This window comes from Geospiza fortis, unplaced genomic scaffold (assembly GCF_000277835.1).
Source record: "Geospiza fortis unplaced genomic scaffold, GeoFor_1.0 scaffold195, whole genome shotgun sequence".
In the NCBI taxonomy this organism is placed as follows: Eukaryota; Metazoa; Chordata; class Aves; order Passeriformes; family Thraupidae; genus Geospiza; species Geospiza fortis.
The window spans coordinates 1425410-1446692 of NW_005054324.1; the positions used below are offsets into that span (position 1 = coordinate 1425410).

The following is a 21283-nucleotide window of genomic DNA, read 5'->3' on the forward strand; positions in this document are numbered from 1 at the left end:
CCACACGTGCTGCAAGTGGTGACTGAGCTGTTCTCCCTGTCCTGGCACAGTCTGTCTTAAGCCAGGCTCAACTGAGGCTGCTGCTCCAAATCCCCTGGTGGTCCTTCTGTTAATAACCTGCTGTTTGGACAGTGACCTGGGTCTAACCAAGTAATAACTTCCACATAATTTGGAAATTAGGGAAACAGATTTAGAAAAGAAGCAAGGTCATTACTAAATAAATCAATATTCAAAATAGGAACAGATTTTAAAAATATATACATTTTCAACTTTGCTGTGACACTTAAGGTTAATATCTGCATGTGCACTGGAGTAGAAATTGGAGCTTTCAGGAGCCATTAGCAGTTTTAAATTAAGTAAGAGGAAGAAAAATCTGCTTTATTCTTCCCTTTTACATGACATGTGATTGTCAAACTAGCTTTCAGATGCTGTAAAACTGGTAAGCTTTGCAAGTCTGTAACTTAACTGTAACAAGAGGAACAATAGGTAGCAAAAACAATTAGCCAAAAAACCAGTTTTAGTTACAGATTCCAAAGCTGAATATTCAGTTGGAAAGTTTCTATAAAATAGTGGTGTTAGAAATCCTTGAATGGAATATGAAAGCTTATCTTGGGGTTTTTTTCCAAAGTGTGACACCATCAACTGCATCCTGACTGTACGTGGCAGGACAGACTTGTCTGCTTTGAAATAAATTGCTAAAGATTATCCTTCCTCTCCAGGTCCTTGTAGGTTTTGGTATTACTAGTATTAAGGTAGATGGTAGGAAAAGATAAATCTACCATCTGCCAGATCTTGACCTTTTTTAACTGAGCTGTGAGCAAAAAGGAAGATTTTTTCCCATTCTCTTGGCAACATATTTTAGGTATTTGAAGAGTGTTCCCAGACTGTAGTTTTTTGATTAAAGACTGAATACTGCAACTCCAATTTCTACATGAAATCCAATACTCTTAAGTAATTTCCTTGCATCGTGCTTTTTGCTTTCTGCTCATTTTGAGACACTTGTTTTTCTCTGTGTATTGTTCATGTCAGCCCTGATGATACTTCAGCCTGTCATGATGTTAAGCTGGTACTTGGGTTTCCTTTTGCTAGAATCTGATCTTGACTGTAGTAATGTTCTCTAGTATTATGTTCATCAGCTATTAGGAATTTTAAAACCCATGCTGAACTAAGGAGATTAAAACCAACCAACCAACCAACCACTGCTAGGTATGTGTGCCTGAAGTTATCCTTCTCTACTTACAAAGCAGGTACTGAGAGTGTACAAAAGATGAGACCATCTGTAGCCTAATAATGTGGACCAGCCAGCACATGGATTCTGAACTGAGCATCTTGGCATGAGAAGATGGGCTGCTGTGAACTTTTCCAGGGCAATGAACTGAATCCTTGTTATCTAGGATATTGTGCCAACAACAGGCAGTTTGTTTTTCAGTAGGTACTGATGTCACTTAAAACTGAGGAGTTGAAATGTACCACCCTGTTTTGTACTAGGAAGCACTTAATATGCTGCTTTCCTACCTTTTTTTCTATGGAAAAGGAAAAGAATCAATGAACAGTCAGCTGACAAGCTCTGAGGTGTATCTCACCTGGTGAAAACTGGAGGTAGCTGGTGTAAATCCGTGCAAGCACTTTCCATACGTCTCAATGCGTGTAGAGACAGATCTCCTCCACCAAACTGGCCAGAATTACTTCTATAGTATCAGAAAAGTGTGAGTCATTCAAGAGCCTGTTTAATGTTCCTATAGGCATGTGCTGAGTATGAAAGGTTCTTTAGCTGTCCTTGGTGCCAGGAGCCAGCTCAATTGCAAAAGGCTATGAGCAATGATAGCCTTTGAGGTGAGAGAGATGCTGCTCTCTGAGAGATGCTGCTAAGAAAATAAATGCCGTATGTTCACAAAGAATTATGTGCTGCTCCTGTTCCAAGGCTTTGGTGCAAGCAAAAGGTTTCTGCAAGACTGATTGTCTGGGTGCAAAAGAATTTGTTAATCAGTAATTATTATGTGTCTTTTCCCAGTTCATGACTAAACTTAGTGAGCTGTCATCTTCCCTTTAAGAACTTGTCTGCCTCTCCTTAGCTCTTTCAGCTGGAAACAGCGTGCCTTGCAGTCCTACCAGCAGTTGATGTGGCCAGTGTTACTCCACCTGAATGTAAATGAAGTGTGCCAGTATATAATTTCCCAAGGAATAAATCCAGCTACCTGATACTTCACCCTCCTGGTAAGGTCCTTTTGGACACAGTAAAGTTGCTACCCTGGTTGTAGCTGCTGACAGAGAGTGGTAACCCAGTGCCTGGTGTCAAAACACAGGTGATGACAACATTGAGAAACAGGGCAGTAGCAGATGCAATTGGGGCACTGTCACAATCAATGATTATTCTAGGAATCATGAAAGTTACCCAGTAAAAGAGGTTCCAAGGTTATCTATAACAGTGGGTTTTCAATGCAGTTGATGGGTTTGCTACAATCATGTGGTGGAGATCACAGGACAAGTATCATGAAAGAAACCATCATGGAATGAGTAATACTATATAATATAGCGTATTTCAGTAATAGGTTGTAAATGAGGCCAGGGATATGTACTGAATAATGGGACTGCAGGTATCCACTGGTGCTTGGAGTACAAACACACCTCAACAAGTGGGTGACCTATGTGAGAAATGCCAGTGTTTCCTGGGCTGCAGGCACCCACCTCACTCCTACATCTGTGACAGACTCAGCTAAAGCTGTCCAATCACACTTGGCTGTGCAGTAAATTCAGAGCTGCATGGTAAGAGATAATAGGTAGGCTACCAGGCAGCAGTAATTTATAATGGAGAAAGTTATTTTATATTATGCTTACCAACAGTAGCAGGTGTGAGAAGAAGAAAATCTTTTCAACCAGGTGACTCCATCACCTTACCCTTCTGTGTTCTTCACAATCGAAAGGAGGCCGAATTACAAAATTTTTTATAAAAGTATAGATATAAAGTAGAATTCACCTAGGCCTGAGTTTGGTCCAAGAGCTTTATTTGAAAAATGTAGAAGAAGAGGGGAGAGATTAAGAGGGGAAGGAAGGCCTACTGTGAAATCAATAAAATTAGTGATTAGATTAGATATTAGGAAGAAGTTCTTTACTGTGAGGGTGGTGAGGCACTGGAAGAGGTTGCCCAAAGAAGTTGTGGGTGACCCATTTCCTGGCAGTGTTCAAAGCCAAGTTGTAGAGGGCTTTGAGCATCCTGATCTACTGGAATGTAGGACAGTGAGTTGGAACTAGATTATGTTTAAGGACCCTTCCAACCCAAACTCTATGATATGGTGTTCCATAAAATTTCTTCTTTAAATTATTTCAGGTAGTGAATATGAGCATCCCACTTCAATGCAAGATATGCCATTGGCAACAACAATTAACACTAAGCTTTGTTTTAGGTTGTTGGGCAACCCTGGGCTCTGTACTAGTGGCAAGCTTCACTCTCACCTGCCCCATACAGGGCCTAAGACATGCTGCAGGGTCTGTCAGGTCCTTCTAACTGAACAAAATTATTTTAAAGACAAGGGCTTGCTATAAATGTCACTTTTGCAGCCAGGAGACTTGAGAAGACTTGAGAAATGGCCATCATGACTTTTCCTTTCCAAACTCTTTTTCTCCTTAACAGACTACATCAGGGTCACTGATAAAGCTTTCTTAAATGTAATGTGGTAGAGTGATTGCATCACTACTAAGAGGGGAGGCAGGATGGACTGAATTAAAGGATGCTGTGAAAAAGGTATTTGGATCTGAAGAATGACTGCTGGGTGCAGAAGAAAGAAGACTGTGACTCAGTAAAAACAAATCAAGCAAAACAGAAGAGCAAAGGGGGAAAGAAAGTAGGATGTGATGAAGCCAACATGTAAGACAGACAATTGTTCTGTATCCTAAATTTAAAGACAAGCTCATAAGGACCTTCATCTGTGGAGACGGTAAGAAGAAGAGGCTCTATGAGGGAGGTTTTCTCAGCAATAGTATACTGGATGGGGTGGAAAGGCAAGACAAGCAAGCAAATGAAAAAAATAATTGCATCAGACAAGGCGAAAGGATATTTTGGTCCTTGATTTTGCGAAGGTTTAACAAGATTTGGCTTGGGAGCCAAATCTAGCTGTGATCTGAATAAATGACATGCCATTTAGATGCTACCTGCTTCCATGGCTTGCTCAATCCCTTCCTGCCTACAGGCAGAGCTGTTTTTGTTCTCTGTAATCACTGCCAGCCTCAAGCAGCTATAATTAATTACCTGTACATGATCCAGCACTGTGACTGCTCTGTTTCTGTCCTCTGAATTTCTGGAGATTAAGTAAAATGTAACTGCCAGTGGATTTCTGTGCTTCTACCAATACATAGCAGGCAAAGATGCGGTGTTGCAAATGCTAGGGGAAAAAAAAGCTACACTCTGCTAATTGCAGATTTCAAATGGGAGGAGTTGAGACTTTTTCTTCACTTTAAAATGTCTTTTCATTAAATATAATATCAACACTCACTAAATTGAAGATCACACTGAACATATTTTTCCTTAAAAGTAAAAGGTCAAGCTACCAATCAGTGAAAAAAGGCCATATCTTCTACATCTCCCACAAATGCATCTTCTTTAAAAAAATAATAATAAAAAGCAGATTTACTGTTTGGCTTCAGTCCAAGGCATGGATGTGAGGAGCAGAGCTTTTGTCCTTTTCCTTGACCTCAGCAGGGGAGGGAGAAAGCAGTGCTGGTTCCCTCCGGGCTTTTTGCCATCTGTCTCTGCCTGCCTGTTCCTCCCACAGCCTCCCATGACGTACAGAACATGTGTGGCTGCAGATGCCAGATTCTGACTTGTGGAGAGCTCCCTTTGGACCAGGGGCCAGCCTGGCAGCTTGCATGATTCCTCTGTGAATCCTAAGCACGTCCCATCTTGTGCAAATACTGATGTGTCTTGCCCCACCACCTCTCACACAGAAGCTTAAAAAAATGCCTCAATGAATGTGGGTCCATGTTGCAAAAATGCGTAAGTGCTCTTGGGGAATATTTCCATGGATTTAAAATAACCCCAAACAATTTGCTTTATCAAATGTGCGTGTTTGGGGTGGGGCACTTCCCCACCTAGATGTCTAAGTGTGCTGACAGTCAGGGTGAAATTCCCATCGCATTTTTAGGGGAAAAAAATGTAATTAGCCAAAAAAGCAGCAGAAGAAAACAGGTTTGGATTATTTTTTCTTCTTTTTTCTTTTTGGAATTTGGTTGGGGTTTTCTTTCTGGTTATGAATTATTTTGAACACTACCCAAAAATACTGAAACTTGCTTGAGTTGCACTAGCTATTTACCAACACCTTCCTTTGCCCTCTCTTTGCACTGACATCTGATTTTTAACTTAGCCAGTTCTAACCTGGGCTTTGTTACTTGCCTTGCAATTAGGGCAGCGGATTAGTTGAATTTTTTGTCACTAAAGGCCTTAAAACAACTTTCAGGCAGGCTTTCCTCCTTCCCATCCAACTACTCTGACACATCATAGAGCACCCTGTTTTCTGGAAGAATACCCATAGTTATGGACAACATTTTGTTAATAATGGAGACAATTTTTTTAAGCTTTTTGACAAGAGGTGCTCAAGGCATATTTGACTTTTCTTTATTAGTACTGGTGGCATGTTTTTAAATATTACTGTCTTTAAGCAGAAAATTATTCCTGTAATGCTATAATATCCCACTTTTAGAATAAGGAACAGAAACTTCAGCCTGGGCACACTGTTCAGAATTCTGTAGTTGCATACTTTTGCAATATCTTTTTTTGAATAAAAATACATAGATTAAATTGTTAATTAAGCATAAATTTTATTTCAGTGTTTCTTAGCGTATTTGCAGTTCTCTGGATTGTGACTAAGGATTGTGTGTACTTCAGTTGAAAACAGATTTTTGGTATGTGATTACAGCATTTTATGCAGACTTTGGTATGTCTGGAAAGTGCTGTGTATGGGATCCCATGAACTCTCCTCCAGTGCTTTCACTCACATTGGCACACTGCTTCTCAACCACTGCTGATTCCAGCTTATACTGCCATCTCCAGTTCAACCCTGATATTGTTTAATATGCAGCTGATAAACTTAATAGGTGCTCCATATGCATATGTATTTATATGGATGTAAATCCACATCTGGACATAGGCATGCACGCGTATGTACATTGTTGTTTAATGTATCTCTGGATTTAAACGTGTTGGGCATAACACTGCTCAATGGGATTCAGTTGCCAATGAGGCATCAGCTGAAGGTCACAGCGATGTCTGGCTCCTTTGAACCAAGCTGACAGTGTTTCCCAGTGCTCACAAATATATGTGGAGCTCAGGTAGGTCTCATTTCTGCCCTTGTTGAATGTCCTTAACTAGTGTGCCTGGCCATCTTTTGGCTGCCAAGACCTCAATGCAATCCTATTTTATAGCCAGGTTCCAAGAAAGTTACACATTATGGGCCTAGAAAAGGTCTCTCATTCTGATCTCTGAAATTATCAAACAGAAGATTTTTTAAGGTTTACTAAAGCACCCAAAGATTAAAAACCCTGCTTCTTTGCATCTTGGACTACTTTGGACCCATACAAAGATTGGCTGGGCAAAATTTTCAAACTGGACTTTTGCTACTCAGTGGTCCTATCTATTCTTTCTTATTTGCCAGGACCCAAGCTCAAGAAAAAGTCTTTCTTCTGAAAAGAAACAAAACTTCACTGTACCTCATGTACTAACTGTCATGGCTTCTGCTTCCTGATTTCATTTAGCAAAGTCATCAACAGTCATATGAGAAATTAGAAACTCTGAACTGGGTTTATGGCAAATGAATTAGTACTGTTTGCACTTATAGGTATGATTTTGAGGTAGGAACTGAGGGCTTGTGTGAGAAAACTCTAAACAAGTGACAATTGAGTGGAAAATCTTAGCAGAAAGGTAAGCACTATTTCCAAAATTATTTTTGTCCAATGATTCACTTCAGCTGTATTCTGTCATATCTTGACTTAGCAAATGAGTGCCTGAAGCCAGATGACACTCAAAATGGTGTCTTTTCATATTACTGAACTGTTTGCTTCTGACTTGTGAAATTCATATTTCAAGGCTTTCTATTTACTTGGAATTAATTCAAAGAGAACTGAGAGACAAGAGATAATTTGTGTTAAATAGAGCCTGAACAGTGAACTTGCCTTGAGTGTCAGCTTAGGTGCTTCTTTAAAACAAACAGCAGAAACGTAATTTGTCATATGAATGCACAAAGCTAGTCATGAGTCACAATATCCAGCACATAATTGCTCGTCACCTCACACAAACATTTGAATTTGGACACATGCTTTTTATTTTCCTGAGTTTTTGGGGGGTTTTATTTGGTTTTTTTGTTAGGTTGGTTTTTTTAGGGTTTTGGGGCGTTGGTGTTTTGGTTTGTTTTGTTTGATTGGTTTTTTGGTTTGGTTTGTGCCACAGTTTCTTGCAGTTGTGTTTGTTTGCTTGTTTGGGGGTTTTTTGGTTTTTTTTTCTTCATATAGCACCCAATGAGAAACCCTTATTTTTTTATATACTTTATGCTCACTGTAAAAACACTGGAGATCTGGAAGTGAAATGCATAACATGACTGCAAAGTATTAATAACTTCTGTAATTTCAGGGGAAGAAGAAGCAATGGTGCTTAGAGAAAGGAAGGCATAAAATTAATAACTGTGCTTTAAGTGGGCACAGTTCATAGTGTTTTAGTAATACAAGAGATATAAAGAAAGCAGAGCTGGAAGAACCACCAAAATTCATTCCTGCCTTTCCATAAAAGACAATAGAATGGAAAGTTGTTTATAATCGGAAACTTTGGAAAAGCCCTATACACCATCTCTGTCTTTCATACATAAAAGAAATTGGTCATAGTCAGTTTTTTAAGATAAGCACTAATATAATGAAAATTAAACTATGTAGAGGAAAATTTATAAAAGTGAAAAATTGCCTACTGCCTTGGTCTTTTTCCTAATACACAAGAAAATATGAGAGGAATATTTTGATTTATAAATAGCTGCATGATTGTATAAAGTTGAAGTTTTTCAGATGTGACCTAATGTATTAAGAATTTCTTCCCTTTAAAACTGGAAGGGGAAGCTGAAAAATTTGAAATGTGGTTTTCTTTGGTATATAATTAAACTATACATGACCTTTTATGTAGTTGATCTGTATAATCTATTTTTAAAAGTTCAGTGATTTATTAGCAAGAAAAACTTCTGTCAGTCCTGCACCAATATTCTTATATGGGGACCCTGGTCCCTTAACCAGATGATCCTGTCACCATCAAATGCAGAAGACACAGCCAGTGTTCATTCATCTTCAAGTCCTGCAGTAGTCTGGAAGAACAAATTTCATGCCTTTGCTACCATGAGACGGTTTCAATTTGTACAGCTACAGACTTGTTTTTGTTTAATGCTTTTGGGTATTGTAAATATTCTAGGAAAGCTACTATGTTTTCTCTGTGATGAGTATTTCTTTGGCAGACTTGAAAATCGCAGAGATTTTCAAGTGGAAATCTACCAGTTGGGAGAAATTTTCAAGGATTTTTTGTTCTTTTGGTAATAGTTTATAAATAGTACCTGTTTCTTAAGATGCTGGAGAGTGTTATCCCACTGGACACAGACTGTGAAAACACAGGAGAGAGATCCAAACAAATTGCAGTATGTGGTGCATATTTACTTAAATGTTTGTAAGCTATGTTACACCAAAAAAGGCAGGGACCAGACGTGTTTACCGACCTGAATTTTTATCACATTCTGCTGTCAAATCCTGTTTCATTAATAAATACTTCATTCACGGAAGAAGTAAAATGTATTTCTCAAAAATACAATTGACTGACATGAAGTTTATGCTTTACTGACAGTACTTGAATGAGACACCTCTCTAGTGGGTGTCTTCTCTGCCCCTGGCAGGGCGACTGGAAGTAGATATGGGTCCCTTCCCACCCATTTATTGCGCCATAGGTTATCTTCCAAGGAGGACAGTTTTGCAGCTCGGGACTCTGCTGAGCACTGTACACACCAACACACGCACGCAGGGGCTTCTGTGCCTGCTCCATTATCCCAGCAAGAAGCTCAGACGAGTCAACAGCAAAAGAACATCCTACGCGAGCCCTTTTCAGGCTTAAACTCCTGTTGCGCGGTGAAAATGCCGCCAGAAATCATTGCTCAAGATCGTAAAGACGTGGGGGGGAAAAGTTGCCCCGGTTCCGCTGTGGCCGCACGCCACTAAGAACTTACTGCTCGGCTCCAAAATACATGTATTTTACTTCTAGATTGAATTCCACTATTTCAATTTATGTACTTCTGCTAAATTGAAAAAGCTTTTTCTACAAGACAGTACTCTCTCAGTTTTCCTAAATGTGACCTTTTCCTCCCCCACAGTAATCTTATTTGCATCTATAATTTAGTTTATTTGTTTGCTAGAAATGGGGGTTTAGTTCCAGGAAAAACAGATAAAAGGGAAAGCTATGCAATATGCCAGTGAAATGAAGTGCTGTATTTGTAAATCCTTCCCCCCCCCACCCCCCCTTTTTTTTTTCCTTTTTTTTTTTTCCTCTTTTCTCTCCAAAAAACATGGCTGAAGCTGGGACGGGCTTTTTGGAACAGCTCAAGTCTTGCATCGTCTGGTCTTGGACTTATCTCTGGACGCTGTGGTTCTTCATCATGCTCTTCCTCGTCTACATCTTAAGGGTGCCGCTGAAGATCAATGACAATTTAACCACAGGTAGGCTGCGATCCTCTGCCCCCTGCCCTGCCCGGGGCGGCTCAGCCGGGGCTGCCCGTGGGGGAGCGCCCAGCGCCGCCCCCTCGGGTGCTGGAGCCCTGGCTGAAGCTCTTCGTACTGTCCGTATTGTACTCAGGCATTCTTATTAGCCAGGATTAAAACTTCGGTTGTGTTTCTGATAGATATTAGATCTCAACTACTTTTTCTGGACGATAATAAATAACGAGTGTAAGTTCGCTGTAAGATTATCGCTGTTGCAATGGACTTTGCTTTGGGCGCTCAGGCTAAGGTTGTGTGCCGCTGCTGTATTGAATCAGCAGTAACTTACGTACTGTTAGCTGGTCTGGATTAGGCAGTTATGGCTTTATCTTGAAATTGCTTATTTTTCCTACCCATCTACTTTGATAATATAATTTCTGCCCCCCCTCGCACCCCCCTGTTGGACAAGACAAATTAGTTTTGGGGCAGATGACATGTAACCCATGTGGCATCCCTGCTGTTGGGAACTCAAACATTATCTGAGCATTTTTCACCCATCCCTCTGGCCTGTTCTCATTTGATAAGCCTCTGGCAATTCTAGCATCAAAGAAGAATTAAAAGGAAAAGAAGATTCAACCTAAGGCAGCTTTCACTTTAAGCATAAAGGCAATTATGAATTGCGTTTATAAGTTATAAACTTCAAATGTAATTTTGGTGAAATTTTCACAATATGTCTTTGGACAATATCCTGTTTCTTTTGACATTGCCGCTCACTGATTAGAACAGGAAGGAATTATTGTTGCTTGATTCTTAATAGTTTATGTAATGCGTACGTCCCAGGTAGACGTTGCAGGCCATGCTTGTCAAGCAGAAATGTCAGAATGCTTCATATTATAATTTTCGCAATTGCAAAAATCACAGGCATCCATCTGAGACCTAATCAACCCCCTCTGATTTCTTCCTGAGTTCGAACAAACTAATTCTTGACGCACTTTCTCATTTGAAATGTTACTCCAGCTGAGTCATCTTGGGGTTTACAGAAATGTCTCAAAATGCAAGTAAAATGACAGTGTGAAATCTTAGAGGAGTTTAAAAAGGCTGAAGAAAGTCCCAAAGTGCCTGATAAATATGGGTTACTGAGGAGAATGATAGGCACAGTATGGTCTTTATGCATCATCTGTTCCTAAATGGAATTTATTTAAAAATTACTACTGGTAATAACATTATCATTTTTTGTTTTATTTAGTTTTTCAAAGTTTCTGTGAATTAATTAAAACAGATTTAATTTATTGTGGATCATCTTACCCCTCTAGTCCCCCCAGCTGATTACAGTTGAATTCTACTGCCATTAGTTTAAGGTTGATCATGAAGTACCACAGCAACTGATGATGTGATACCAATCACATGTATTTCAGTGATGTGAAAATAAATGTGTAAATGTTGCTACTAAAACTTCTATGTGGCATAAAGAAATAGTAGGGTGTTTTAAAAAATGACTGGGTATTTTCCCAGAACAGGCTGGATCTGTTGGTGGGTTGAGGTCAAACAAACTGGTTTTCAGTACCACCAGAGGCAGGCTTAGGCGGCCAGTTAAAAAAACTCAGTTCCACAGGTATGGTTTGTACTTCATGAAGTAGTGGTTTAGAAAGGATTTATATCAAACACTTTAAACAGAGCCCACAGTGGGCTGCTGTGATATGAAGGACAGGGAGGGCACCTGCCGCAAGGACCTGGTGCTTGCTGCTGCTGTACGATTTTGTTTTCCCATGCCTAGTGTTAGTATTTATAAAAGGAAGTGGAAATGCTGGAGAAGATAGTGGAAAAATGATTGCAGGGCTGGAGAGAAGCATCAGAACAAGATTACAGTAAGGCAGTATTGTCATGGAGAGAAAGAAATGGCCGTTTAATAATGAAAAGAATTACAAGAATTGTTGACTTGAAGGAGAGGACAGACTAATTTTTTTCATAATCAGGTGTTAATTTGTAGCAAACTTGAATCAGCTGATAAAGGAGCCTTTGGGATTTGCATGTCTGAAAGTCTTTAAATCCAGTGGTGAAACAGGAATCACAAGTGTTCATGCAGCCTTAAATTGCTTTTTGGCAAGGACAGGGCAGCAAGCTGTGCACCACTGGCAGTCAGAGTCATTGCAGATGGTTTCACCAAATAGAAGGGTGGTTGGTCACTTGGATCAGAAAGTCTGAGTAGGAAGTGTGGGGTCTTTTGCTTCTTTCAGTGTTGTACAGATGTGCACACCCCAGCATTAGTACATGTTGGTCGTCCCGTGTGTTTCAGTGAGCTCCCAGGCTCAAAGGTCCTCAGTTTGGCCAAGCATAATTTCAGCGTCCTCAGTGGAGTTCATTACTGTGATATAACAAAAGGGAAATCTAGTCTGTCATATAAAAATATTAATGGTAAGTCTGATTGTGGTGTTTCATGTGGTTTGGTTTTGGTTTTTTAAGTTTTTTTAAAGTTTGATGTCCAGATCAAATAATAAAAATATGAATAGGAGAATTTGAAGTATTGTACCATACCGTTAGCCAGGAAGCAAGAGAGCACACTTAATATGCCAGGCTAGAATATTAAATACAGAATAAGCAGTTGAGGAAGCGGATGTTATTATCTTATTCCAAAATAATGAAACATGCCTATTTTATATAACAGGCTGTATTTTCTTCCCATGTTGGCACTTGCACGACTTCTGAATGCCACACTAATCTGAACTAAGACACACCTCTTCTAAAAATGTGCTTGTTTTTCCTGACATAAGAATTTGGATTTCTAGTCAATTCCTAAGAAGGGAAGAGGCACTGAAGTTAAAATGTTTCTGATGATTTTATTTATCCTTTCAAAGTGCAACAGAAAGATGGATTTAATGACCAGAACATTAAGTGCGACTGGCTTGTGACAAGGCAGACAGGAGGAAACCTCTGGCTTGCCGAGTGTAGAGAAATCACATAAATTGATTTCCTAAAAGTGTGAAAAATAAATACATGAGTATGAGCTCTGGGCTGATTCTGGCTCTCTTGGTGTCTGTGGAGTATTTTTATTATTCAGCTGTGCTGGAGCAAGGCCCTGTGGTGTTACCAGCTGAGCTGCTAGAGAAGGGAGCGTTACAAGCCTGCAGAATAGAAGAAAACAAGTAAAGTTGTCCTGCCAGTCCACTGAGGTCAGCAGGCCCAGGGAAACCACGGTTGGAAGAGCAGGACTCCATCACCTTGTTGTGGCTAGGACAGAGTTGTTATCTGAGAAACGTGGTATATTTTTTCATTATGAATTTTTAAAAAATATTATTATTCATACTGAAATAAATAGGTAAAATTGTAATTAATGTGGGATTTGTGATCAGGTAATAGACTTCTTAAAGCCAGTACCTGAAACAGTGTGCATGGTGCTGGCCATTTGTAGAGGGAAGAGGCTGGTGTGGAGCACGGCTAGCAGCACCGGCCGTCACCAGGTCCCCACTCACCCTGAGGTTTGTGTGGCCAGGGGGTGAAGCGAAAATTAAAAGTCCTGTAAATTTAGGATAACAACGCTTTCTCTTTGTCCAAGAATCTCTCAGAAGACACAAAATGGAGAGGTGTTTTTAGTCAGCCTGGCCCACCTCAGATGTGTTCACCAGCGTGTGCATTGCAACGACTTCAGGAAACAAAGCCCTTGGAAAAGACCCATCTTATGAAACTACCTTGTGTTAAACCATGCAGGAAAGCTGAGGGTGATTTCATTAGCAGAAGTACTGCAGGACATGGAGATTTGGAGTCTGCCTCTCAGGTTTGGGCTGTGCTGTCTTAGGGTGGTGGCTGCTGTCAGCGAAGCTCATCTCATCTTTCTGATCTTCCCTTTCTGCGCTTCCTGACTCTGCACATCTATACTGCACATTGGTGCAATGTGCCCCAATAAGCTGCAGTGTGAGAAAAAAGTAACTTTTCATTCCCATGGTCTCAAATTCAAGTAGCAGCGGAAAACTTTTGCCTGTTATTAAAGTTTAACTAATTTCCCTTTTTCCCCGCTGCTGATAATTTGGCCATGTGGAGCTGTGCGTGTAATCCACCCTTAGGACAGAAGGGTTTTTTGGGGCCTGGACACCTGGGAGTGTGTCTTCCCTGGGCTGGGGGGCACAGCTGCAGGGGCTGGGGCTGCCAGTGCCTGCTCTGCCTCTAGCCTGTCGGTGTGTTTGCTGTGATAGTATCTTGACAGCCGGTCAGGAGGTATTGTTCCCCTTCATAAATTTAAGCTAGTGCAGTTAATCATGAGGGCTGGAAAACATTAACCTGACAAAGGCCGAGGAGTTTCAAACAGTTTGAAAACCAGTGAACAGATTCTTTCTTTTAAGAAGAACTGAAGCACAGTTCGTTTTAGTTCTGCAGACTTGTTGGTGGTTGTTTGGTCTTTCTTCAAAGCAATCTGCCATCGTTGTGCTGGGTTTCCTTGTGAGCATCTGCTGCGTGAGCTAAGAAGTGAGTGTGGTAGTGGGCGAGTCAACAGAAAACCTGGACCACAACTCTCATGCCACCAAAGGAGATGGAAGAATTCTTAACTCCCCGCAAGTGCCATGTAGATTTGTTTGGGGTATTTTTAAGAACTTGACTGTTGAAAGTGAAATTTCAAACGCATGACCACTTCTGTCAAGGTCAGCATCAATCCTGCATATGAAATTCACAGAATCAGTTACAGATAGATAGTTTGCTCACTGACCCAAAATCACTTACATTAATTTTTGTATTTCTTAGAATGTAAATTAAGTATTTAGTACATACTGATCTTATTTTCTACTTAGCGGAATTAAACAGCGTTTTCTTAACTGTTAACCCCTCTCTTCAGTTCTATCGCTTACAGCACCACAAAGCATTTGTAGTTGCTGCTGAGCCTCCATTCAGGGTTTGCATATTAGAGGTTTTTTCAGTTTGCTTTTTTGGGTTTTGCAAAAATCAGTTTTTACTGCTGTAGGCTAATATTCAGGAGGTTATTATAAAACAGATTTTAACTGTTTTAAGCATGTTTATTTCATCATGGTACACTTCAAAACTCTCCCTTTAATTTTTTATGGAAGAGATTATGATGTGCTTCAAAGTAGTATGTTACTTTTAACAGAAAGTAGACAAATTTTAGTAGGTTAAACTGGGGATTCTTGGGGGGAAAGCCATATCAGAACTTGCTGGATCAATGCCTAATGGGTGCACTATACTTGATACTTGTTTTCTATGAATTTTGACATTTTTTCACCAGCTTGACTTTTTGGTTGAGCTAAATTTTTCAGTCAGGATCAGATGCTGGGAATGGAGCAAAGTTTGTAGGAAATGCAAGGTTTTTAGAAAATACTGTTTTAAGAAATTGACTTTCTTACTGCAAAAGCTCTAGAAGATTTGCAGTCAGTATTTCAGGGGAAATGTGTAAGCCAGAGCCTTCAAAATAATTTTTGATAACATCTTGAGTGAGCTTACTGTAACACTGACTGATATACAACCATGGAGCTGTACTGCCAGCTTCTAACTGCGGTCTGATGTCCTCTGGGTGCTGATGAAAATCTGTGGAAAGGCTCCTAAAACTGCATATGTGTACTGGGATTTTCCCAAAAGCATCCACTGAGTGCCTGGACAAATTTAGCCCAAAAGAGCATAAGCCCTGCATTTTTCACAGGGGTCACAGGTCGTAATTGTCTCAGTGGCTGTGAAAATACCACCATTCTAAATTAAAGAAAGAACTTAAATATTTTTGGTGGTTATTTTGAAAAGCAAGTGCAAATATCCAGATCATAAATTTGCCTTTGTGAAAGACAAAATAAGTGCAAACTGGTGTCAGTGCCTCAAGGACTGAAAAGAGAGAAAAGTATATAAATCTGTGCCAAGGCTGTACATTAAATGAAAGATAGAAGGTCATGATGCCTGCCTGAGAGCAGCACCTGGCAGGAATTAGGAAGATGATGTTTCATAAAACAGGGATTTTGGAGGGAGTGATCTGCCTGTATTTTAAAATGGATTCTCTTAAAAGAGCTATGGAGAGTCTAGCAAAACCACACTGTTAGCCTAAAGAAGCTCAAGCTGTTAATCTAATTACAGAGAAGCTACTTGACAATAGCTAAGGAGGTGTAAGAGCTTTAATCTAGTTGACAAACATATAGTGAGCTTCCTAAATATTTGGAGGTAAAATTCATGTTAACTTGTCAGAATTGGGGCCCAAATCATCAATGGTCTGAAGAAGCAGCCTGACTGTGAGACATGCTGTGTGCAGTGCCCTTGCTGTAATAGAGTGGTGGTTGCTTATGCTGTAAACTTTGTGGTGGGAGGAAAGTAGTAGGTACTAAAGTAGCCTTTAATATAGGAAAGACAGATCTTAAAAAAGGGGTGGCTGCAAACTGAACCCAGAGGAATGCACATGTGAAGTGTTTTTTATGGAGATTTTTGAAGATGTGTTTTTGGACCCGGCTGATATGGCAAGGGATATTATGCCTGTCCATCTTTGGCTCATGTAGTGTTAAGACCCTTAGGGTAATGAGGATTGCCAGGCTCTTCAGTGGGGAATCTGGGAGTGAAAGCTAATGGCCCATAGTAAACAGGAAAGCTGACTAGTTAAAACACTATCATGCTGAGGTTTAGAAACCCCCACACCCAGCTAAAAACACTTGCTGATGGTGTCCAGGTATGCTGTGCACAGAGGCTCTGATAGTCCCAGATGTGCCCGGACTTCTGTGCCCATGCCAGAGAGTAGTCCCTGCAGAGTCCAAGGTTTCTGTGTGTAGTTCAGTCAGCTGGCAAGCTCTGTGCTTAAGGGGGAGTTATTTGTCTTGTAGGCAAGTGGTAAAGCAAATAAAACCACTTCAGTGGTGACTGAGGTTGGAGGGCCAAAGCAGTTTCTTCTGGATTGAAGGAATGAACATTGCTGTCGGATACTAATGAAGTCTTCTGTGTGGTTGCCACAAGAAGTCAGGATTCACCCTTTTTTATCCAAGATTAGTTATTTAAGAAGGTATTTTATATGTAACAAAATCAGGCCCTGTTCTAGATACATGTCAAAATGTTGAATACAACTGAGAGTTCTATTGAACTGTACAGGGAGAACTAAGGCAAAGGGAAATGAGACCTTGATGCTGCAAATCTTCAGTGGTTCAGTTTGTTCCACGAGCATAGGCCTAGGGCTTTCCTGCACTGGTAATTAATATGCATGAATTCTCAAAGACTTGGGGCCAAGTTTTTTGCTAAGGTACTGCAGAGAGCCTGTAGCAATATGGGGGATAGAGTCCCCAGTCGTTTCTGCCCAAAGGGAGTTTTTCCTTGTGGTTTGATGATGACACCTAAGTTTCGCCTTTTTTTTTTTTTACCAGAGCTGTTTCAGGAATGTACTTAGCGCATCTGTCATAGAATTCAGGCCTGTCCTGGTCCTGTGGACAGACTATGAGGTGTTTGTGGGATGTTACTCCTCTGTTGGCTGTTAAAGGGGGCGGCTGAAGGCTCCTTCCACCTGTTTTTAAATTAGCTCTTTGTGCACTGAAGGCACCTATTGAAAGATGGTGTTATAAGCTCTAGCTTGTCCTCATGTCTATGAAGTGTCATGTGGACCAGTGATGCAGTGTAAATACTAATGAGTTAAAGTTGCTTTGTGAAATCCTAGCACAGACTAATTGGAATTGTTTTGTTTGTGTCTTAGTTGGGCACTACAGAAGGGAACCAGTTTTAATACCAAGAACACTAAGCCTAAGCAACAATGATGCATTTAAAGACAAGAGTTAATATCATGCTTTCAGCAGACAGAATAAACTGTCTGTAGTAAGTTGTAACTGTTAGGCCTGAGGAAAGGATTTAAATTCAAAGTCCAAATCAAACTTCGCCAGCTGCTGAGAGAAGACAAAGATTTATTATTGTGGAGTCTAAAATGGAGATTTGTCACTGCGGTAGACTCATTGCTTAAGCAATTAAGTGCACTTAAATGTACCAGTTAGAAGGATGAAAGCTATAGGGCAAAAATGAAATGCAGTCATCTTTAAGATTCCTATTCTGTGTAGTGTGCCAACTGCAACCATGAGAACTAACTTCCAGCTCACTTTCTACAAATAAACTTGGCTTACTAAATGTCAGGAATGTTAGGTTGAAATGCAGGATCTTGTGTGCAGCAGCAAGACACTCAGAGATCAAATTTAAAGCACAAGAAATGTTGTTATCATCATTGTCATCTTATTTTGTAAGGCAGCCATTTATTTCTCAAGAAAATATGCCTGTAACCTGAGAGTGTCATAGATGCTGAACTTCACATTACTAAATGTTTTCATGACATGTCCTGTATGTTTATGCTGAGGGCTGAAAATTGTTTACGGCGTGGCTTGGTCTGAAGCAAGGTTATATGATCCACTAATGCACTTAATCTTCCATGTGAAATTTCTTTTGCTATTTTTAATACTGAAGTTAACTTGATAGCAGTGTACCCATCTGGTATGTTTTACACAAATTTCGGCTTAGAGTCCCAGGCTAGTCATTTCCTCAATTTTCAGAGAGAAGGTTAAACCAGAGCCTGTCAGAGAAGGCTTGCAGCTGGCCCTCTGCACCCTGTGCAGGGGACAAGGGGACACAGAGTTCCAGGGTGAGGCTCAAGATACTTCTTGAGCAGAAGCTAACTTTTTGCAGCAGCACGATGCTGCAGCTGAGCTGCTGAGCCCTTCCTGTGAAGAGAAGGACCTGAGGAGGTCTTGTACAGGGCTGCACTGATGCACAATTACTGATCTTAGAAGTCAGAAATATCTTCTCTGTAGTGCTTGACTTAATAGATTTATCTGCCTACTCAGAGTGGGCTCCTGTATTGTGCTGTGCTGTTATAAAAGTGCCTTCTGGTCCCTGTGTCTGACTGTCCTGCTCATTGGGTCACAGGACAAAGGATTGGTTCAAGCACAAGTGAATCGCTTTAGCAGTTAATATTGTTCTACATATTCCCAGAAATTCTTGTCAAGAGTTTACTGCTTAAAAGTGCTGATGACAGCTGTGTTAGCAGTCACTCCAAAAGCCACACAGTCTTGTGGGGAACACAAGTCTATGATTTGCTCCAGGGTTTCCTCAGGTGTCCGAGCTGCAGGATTTCCTCAAACCTGGCCAGGAGGGTTTGGCCTGTGTTATGGCTGAGAGTGTTTTGTCAGCAGCTCCGCAGAAGGTGGAGTTTCCACCCTTGATGCTCTCCTGTGAGGAGTATGTTGGGGCTGTGCTTTGTGCCACTGGAGAGGTGTACAGGCCTCTGTGGGTCCTGACTCCAACACTCAGTCATATTTTACATTATCTTCCCATAAAATGCTGCACTGAAAGACTTTTTTCCAGAACTTGAGAATTCTCATGGATAGAAGCTTTGCTCTCACTCTGACTTAGATGTATTTGTGGCTGACTTGCACATGTTTGTGCTTGTGACAGTTCTCTCCTTTACCTGCAGAAGCAGCACCAGCACCATGAAGACTGGTTCCTAGTGCACTAATGTGGGGTTTTTCCTGCCTGTCCGTCCCTTATAAGATTGAGTCAATTGGATTGTCCTCATTTGTTCTCCTAAAACTGCTGGATGTCCTTGATTCTGCTGGTAGTACTTTATTCTTTCTGTTTTCTGGCCATTTCATAATTGGGTTTGTACACTCTCCATCATATGCCAAGGTAAGGCTTCACTAACTGCCTTATATAGTGTAATAATCCTTCTCACCTTCCAGTGAAAATAGTTTTCCTTGCTGGTTCCTTGCCTTTTGCCCCATTAACTTTGATATGGTGTCCTGGCAGCTCATGCCAGGTGCCTTCTGCACCTCCTGGTTTTGGTAATGAAAATTCCCTGTAAGGCTCAGTTGGCAGCTCCATGTGCTCTCCACATGGTCCGGCCTGGCTGCAGGTTTCTCCCTCTCCTGTTTTAACTAGCTTTTTCCAGCAATGTCAGTATTTGACTGAATCCAAACAGTTTAGAGCTACACGTTTTTCTTGGTAAGAGACCTGAATATTTTCAGTAAAGAGGCACATCTGATTGGTCTGGCATGATTGATTTATTTTGTGTTTCATCCTATTTTTTCGTGTACCTCAATTGCTTAATTTATTGTTATCCTACAAATTCTCAGTAGTTTGGGTCTGCATTTTAAAAACATAAATATTAAGTACTCTAGCATAATTTGGGGGATTTGAACAGTTTATTAAAACTGTCTCAATATGGTGCTTGCTTTTACAAATGTAATTTCCTTCAGCAAGTAGCTTTCTATAGATTCTCTTAATCTTACACTCAAACATGTCTTGAACATGTTAAGTCCTTTGAATTATATCTCACTCTATCCTGTCACAGTGTCTCTTCTCTTGCCCTTCAATTACTTTTTCCCCCCACATTCAGCAGTTTTGTTCCCATTCAAAAATGTAATGAGTATTCACTTTGGAAACTACCATATCCTGCTTTTTACCTTGCTGTGTCCTTATTTATTTTGTTGAAATAGTCTTGGTTTGTTGGATTTGGTTTGTGTTCTATTATACAGATCTTAAGTTATGACTTAGTCTGACTTTTTCAGATATAGTTTTATTTCTCTGCCTTTTGTCCTCACCAAAGCAGAGGGAAATCTTTGAACATCCCAGGTTTTGCAGGTGTTACTTTTACAGGGCTGATACTGCTTTATTTGAAGGCCTTAGCTGATAGACTGGTATCATGAGGTAGAAATTGAAATTACTTTCCATTATTGTTTTGTGAAAGTCTGTGTTACAATTCTGGTCTCCTTGAAGCAGTTGATAAAACTCCTACTGAGTTAAGGAAATGATAATGTTGCCCCAAGAGTTTTTTTTTACATTAGTCTCGATAGAAGAGGTTATAGAGCATGAATGACTCTCATACACCTCCCAGCAATCTGAAATAAGTTTGCACATTTGCTGCCTTCCTAGATTTGAAATATGACAGGTATCAAGACACTGAGAACTGATGACAGTGCAGCTTAAATAAAGGCATTTAGCATGAAAAGAAGTTGACTTGTCTAAACCTAATTTGCAAAGTTTCTTAACTGCTTTTATGTTTAAAACTTTTTAATCAGTTCTCTTGCCACACATTTTTATAACTGGTGAAGTTGTAATATAAATTTTCAGTTTTACAAGGTATCATAGGCTTTCTGACAGTGTGATGAATTTTGCAGAACATAAGCCAAACCCAGTAATTAATAAATCACTCACTGAAAACTTTGGGTGCTTCAAGTACTATTCCATTCTTCTGTGAGTCTGGTAGGTCTAAAAATCCCAATTTTTCTTCAGGCCACATTCAAACTGGTAATGACTGATTATGGAACAATACTGTTATTGGGTGATTGTTTTTATTTTTGTTTTTGAGCAATATATACAGTAATAGATCAAATATGTTATATGGTATATACAAAATGTATTTCATTATCTATTATATTTATGTTAGTAATGTATATGTAATAAAATACAATGCTGTCCCCCTTGTGTTCAAGGCTACACATTTATCATTTGGGGTACAAAGTCAGTGATGGGCAGGACTCATTGGCATTGTTTGCTGCTTTCCTTAGGTGAGCCAGTAATACAGGCCTGAAATAAATATCCTACAGTATCTTCCTTACAAATCTGTTCTTCCCTAGGTGCAGTGAAGTTGCCAAATGGCAGCAGAGTG

General features: G+C 40.1%; 1 protein-coding gene across 1 annotated transcript in view; it reads left to right on the top strand.

Moving 5' to 3' along the window:
• The first annotated feature begins 9517 nt into the window (after nt 1-9517).
• The window catches only part of ST7 (suppression of tumorigenicity 7), a 136441-nt gene continuing 124675 nt past the window's right edge, over nt 9518-21283 (top strand). The window contains exon 1 of the mRNA XM_005420899.3: nt 9518-9714. Within this exon, the coding sequence (XP_005420956.1) occupies nt 9564-9714 (151 nt within the window). The 5' untranslated portion in view covers nt 9518-9563. The remainder of the gene's footprint in view (nt 9715-21283) is intronic.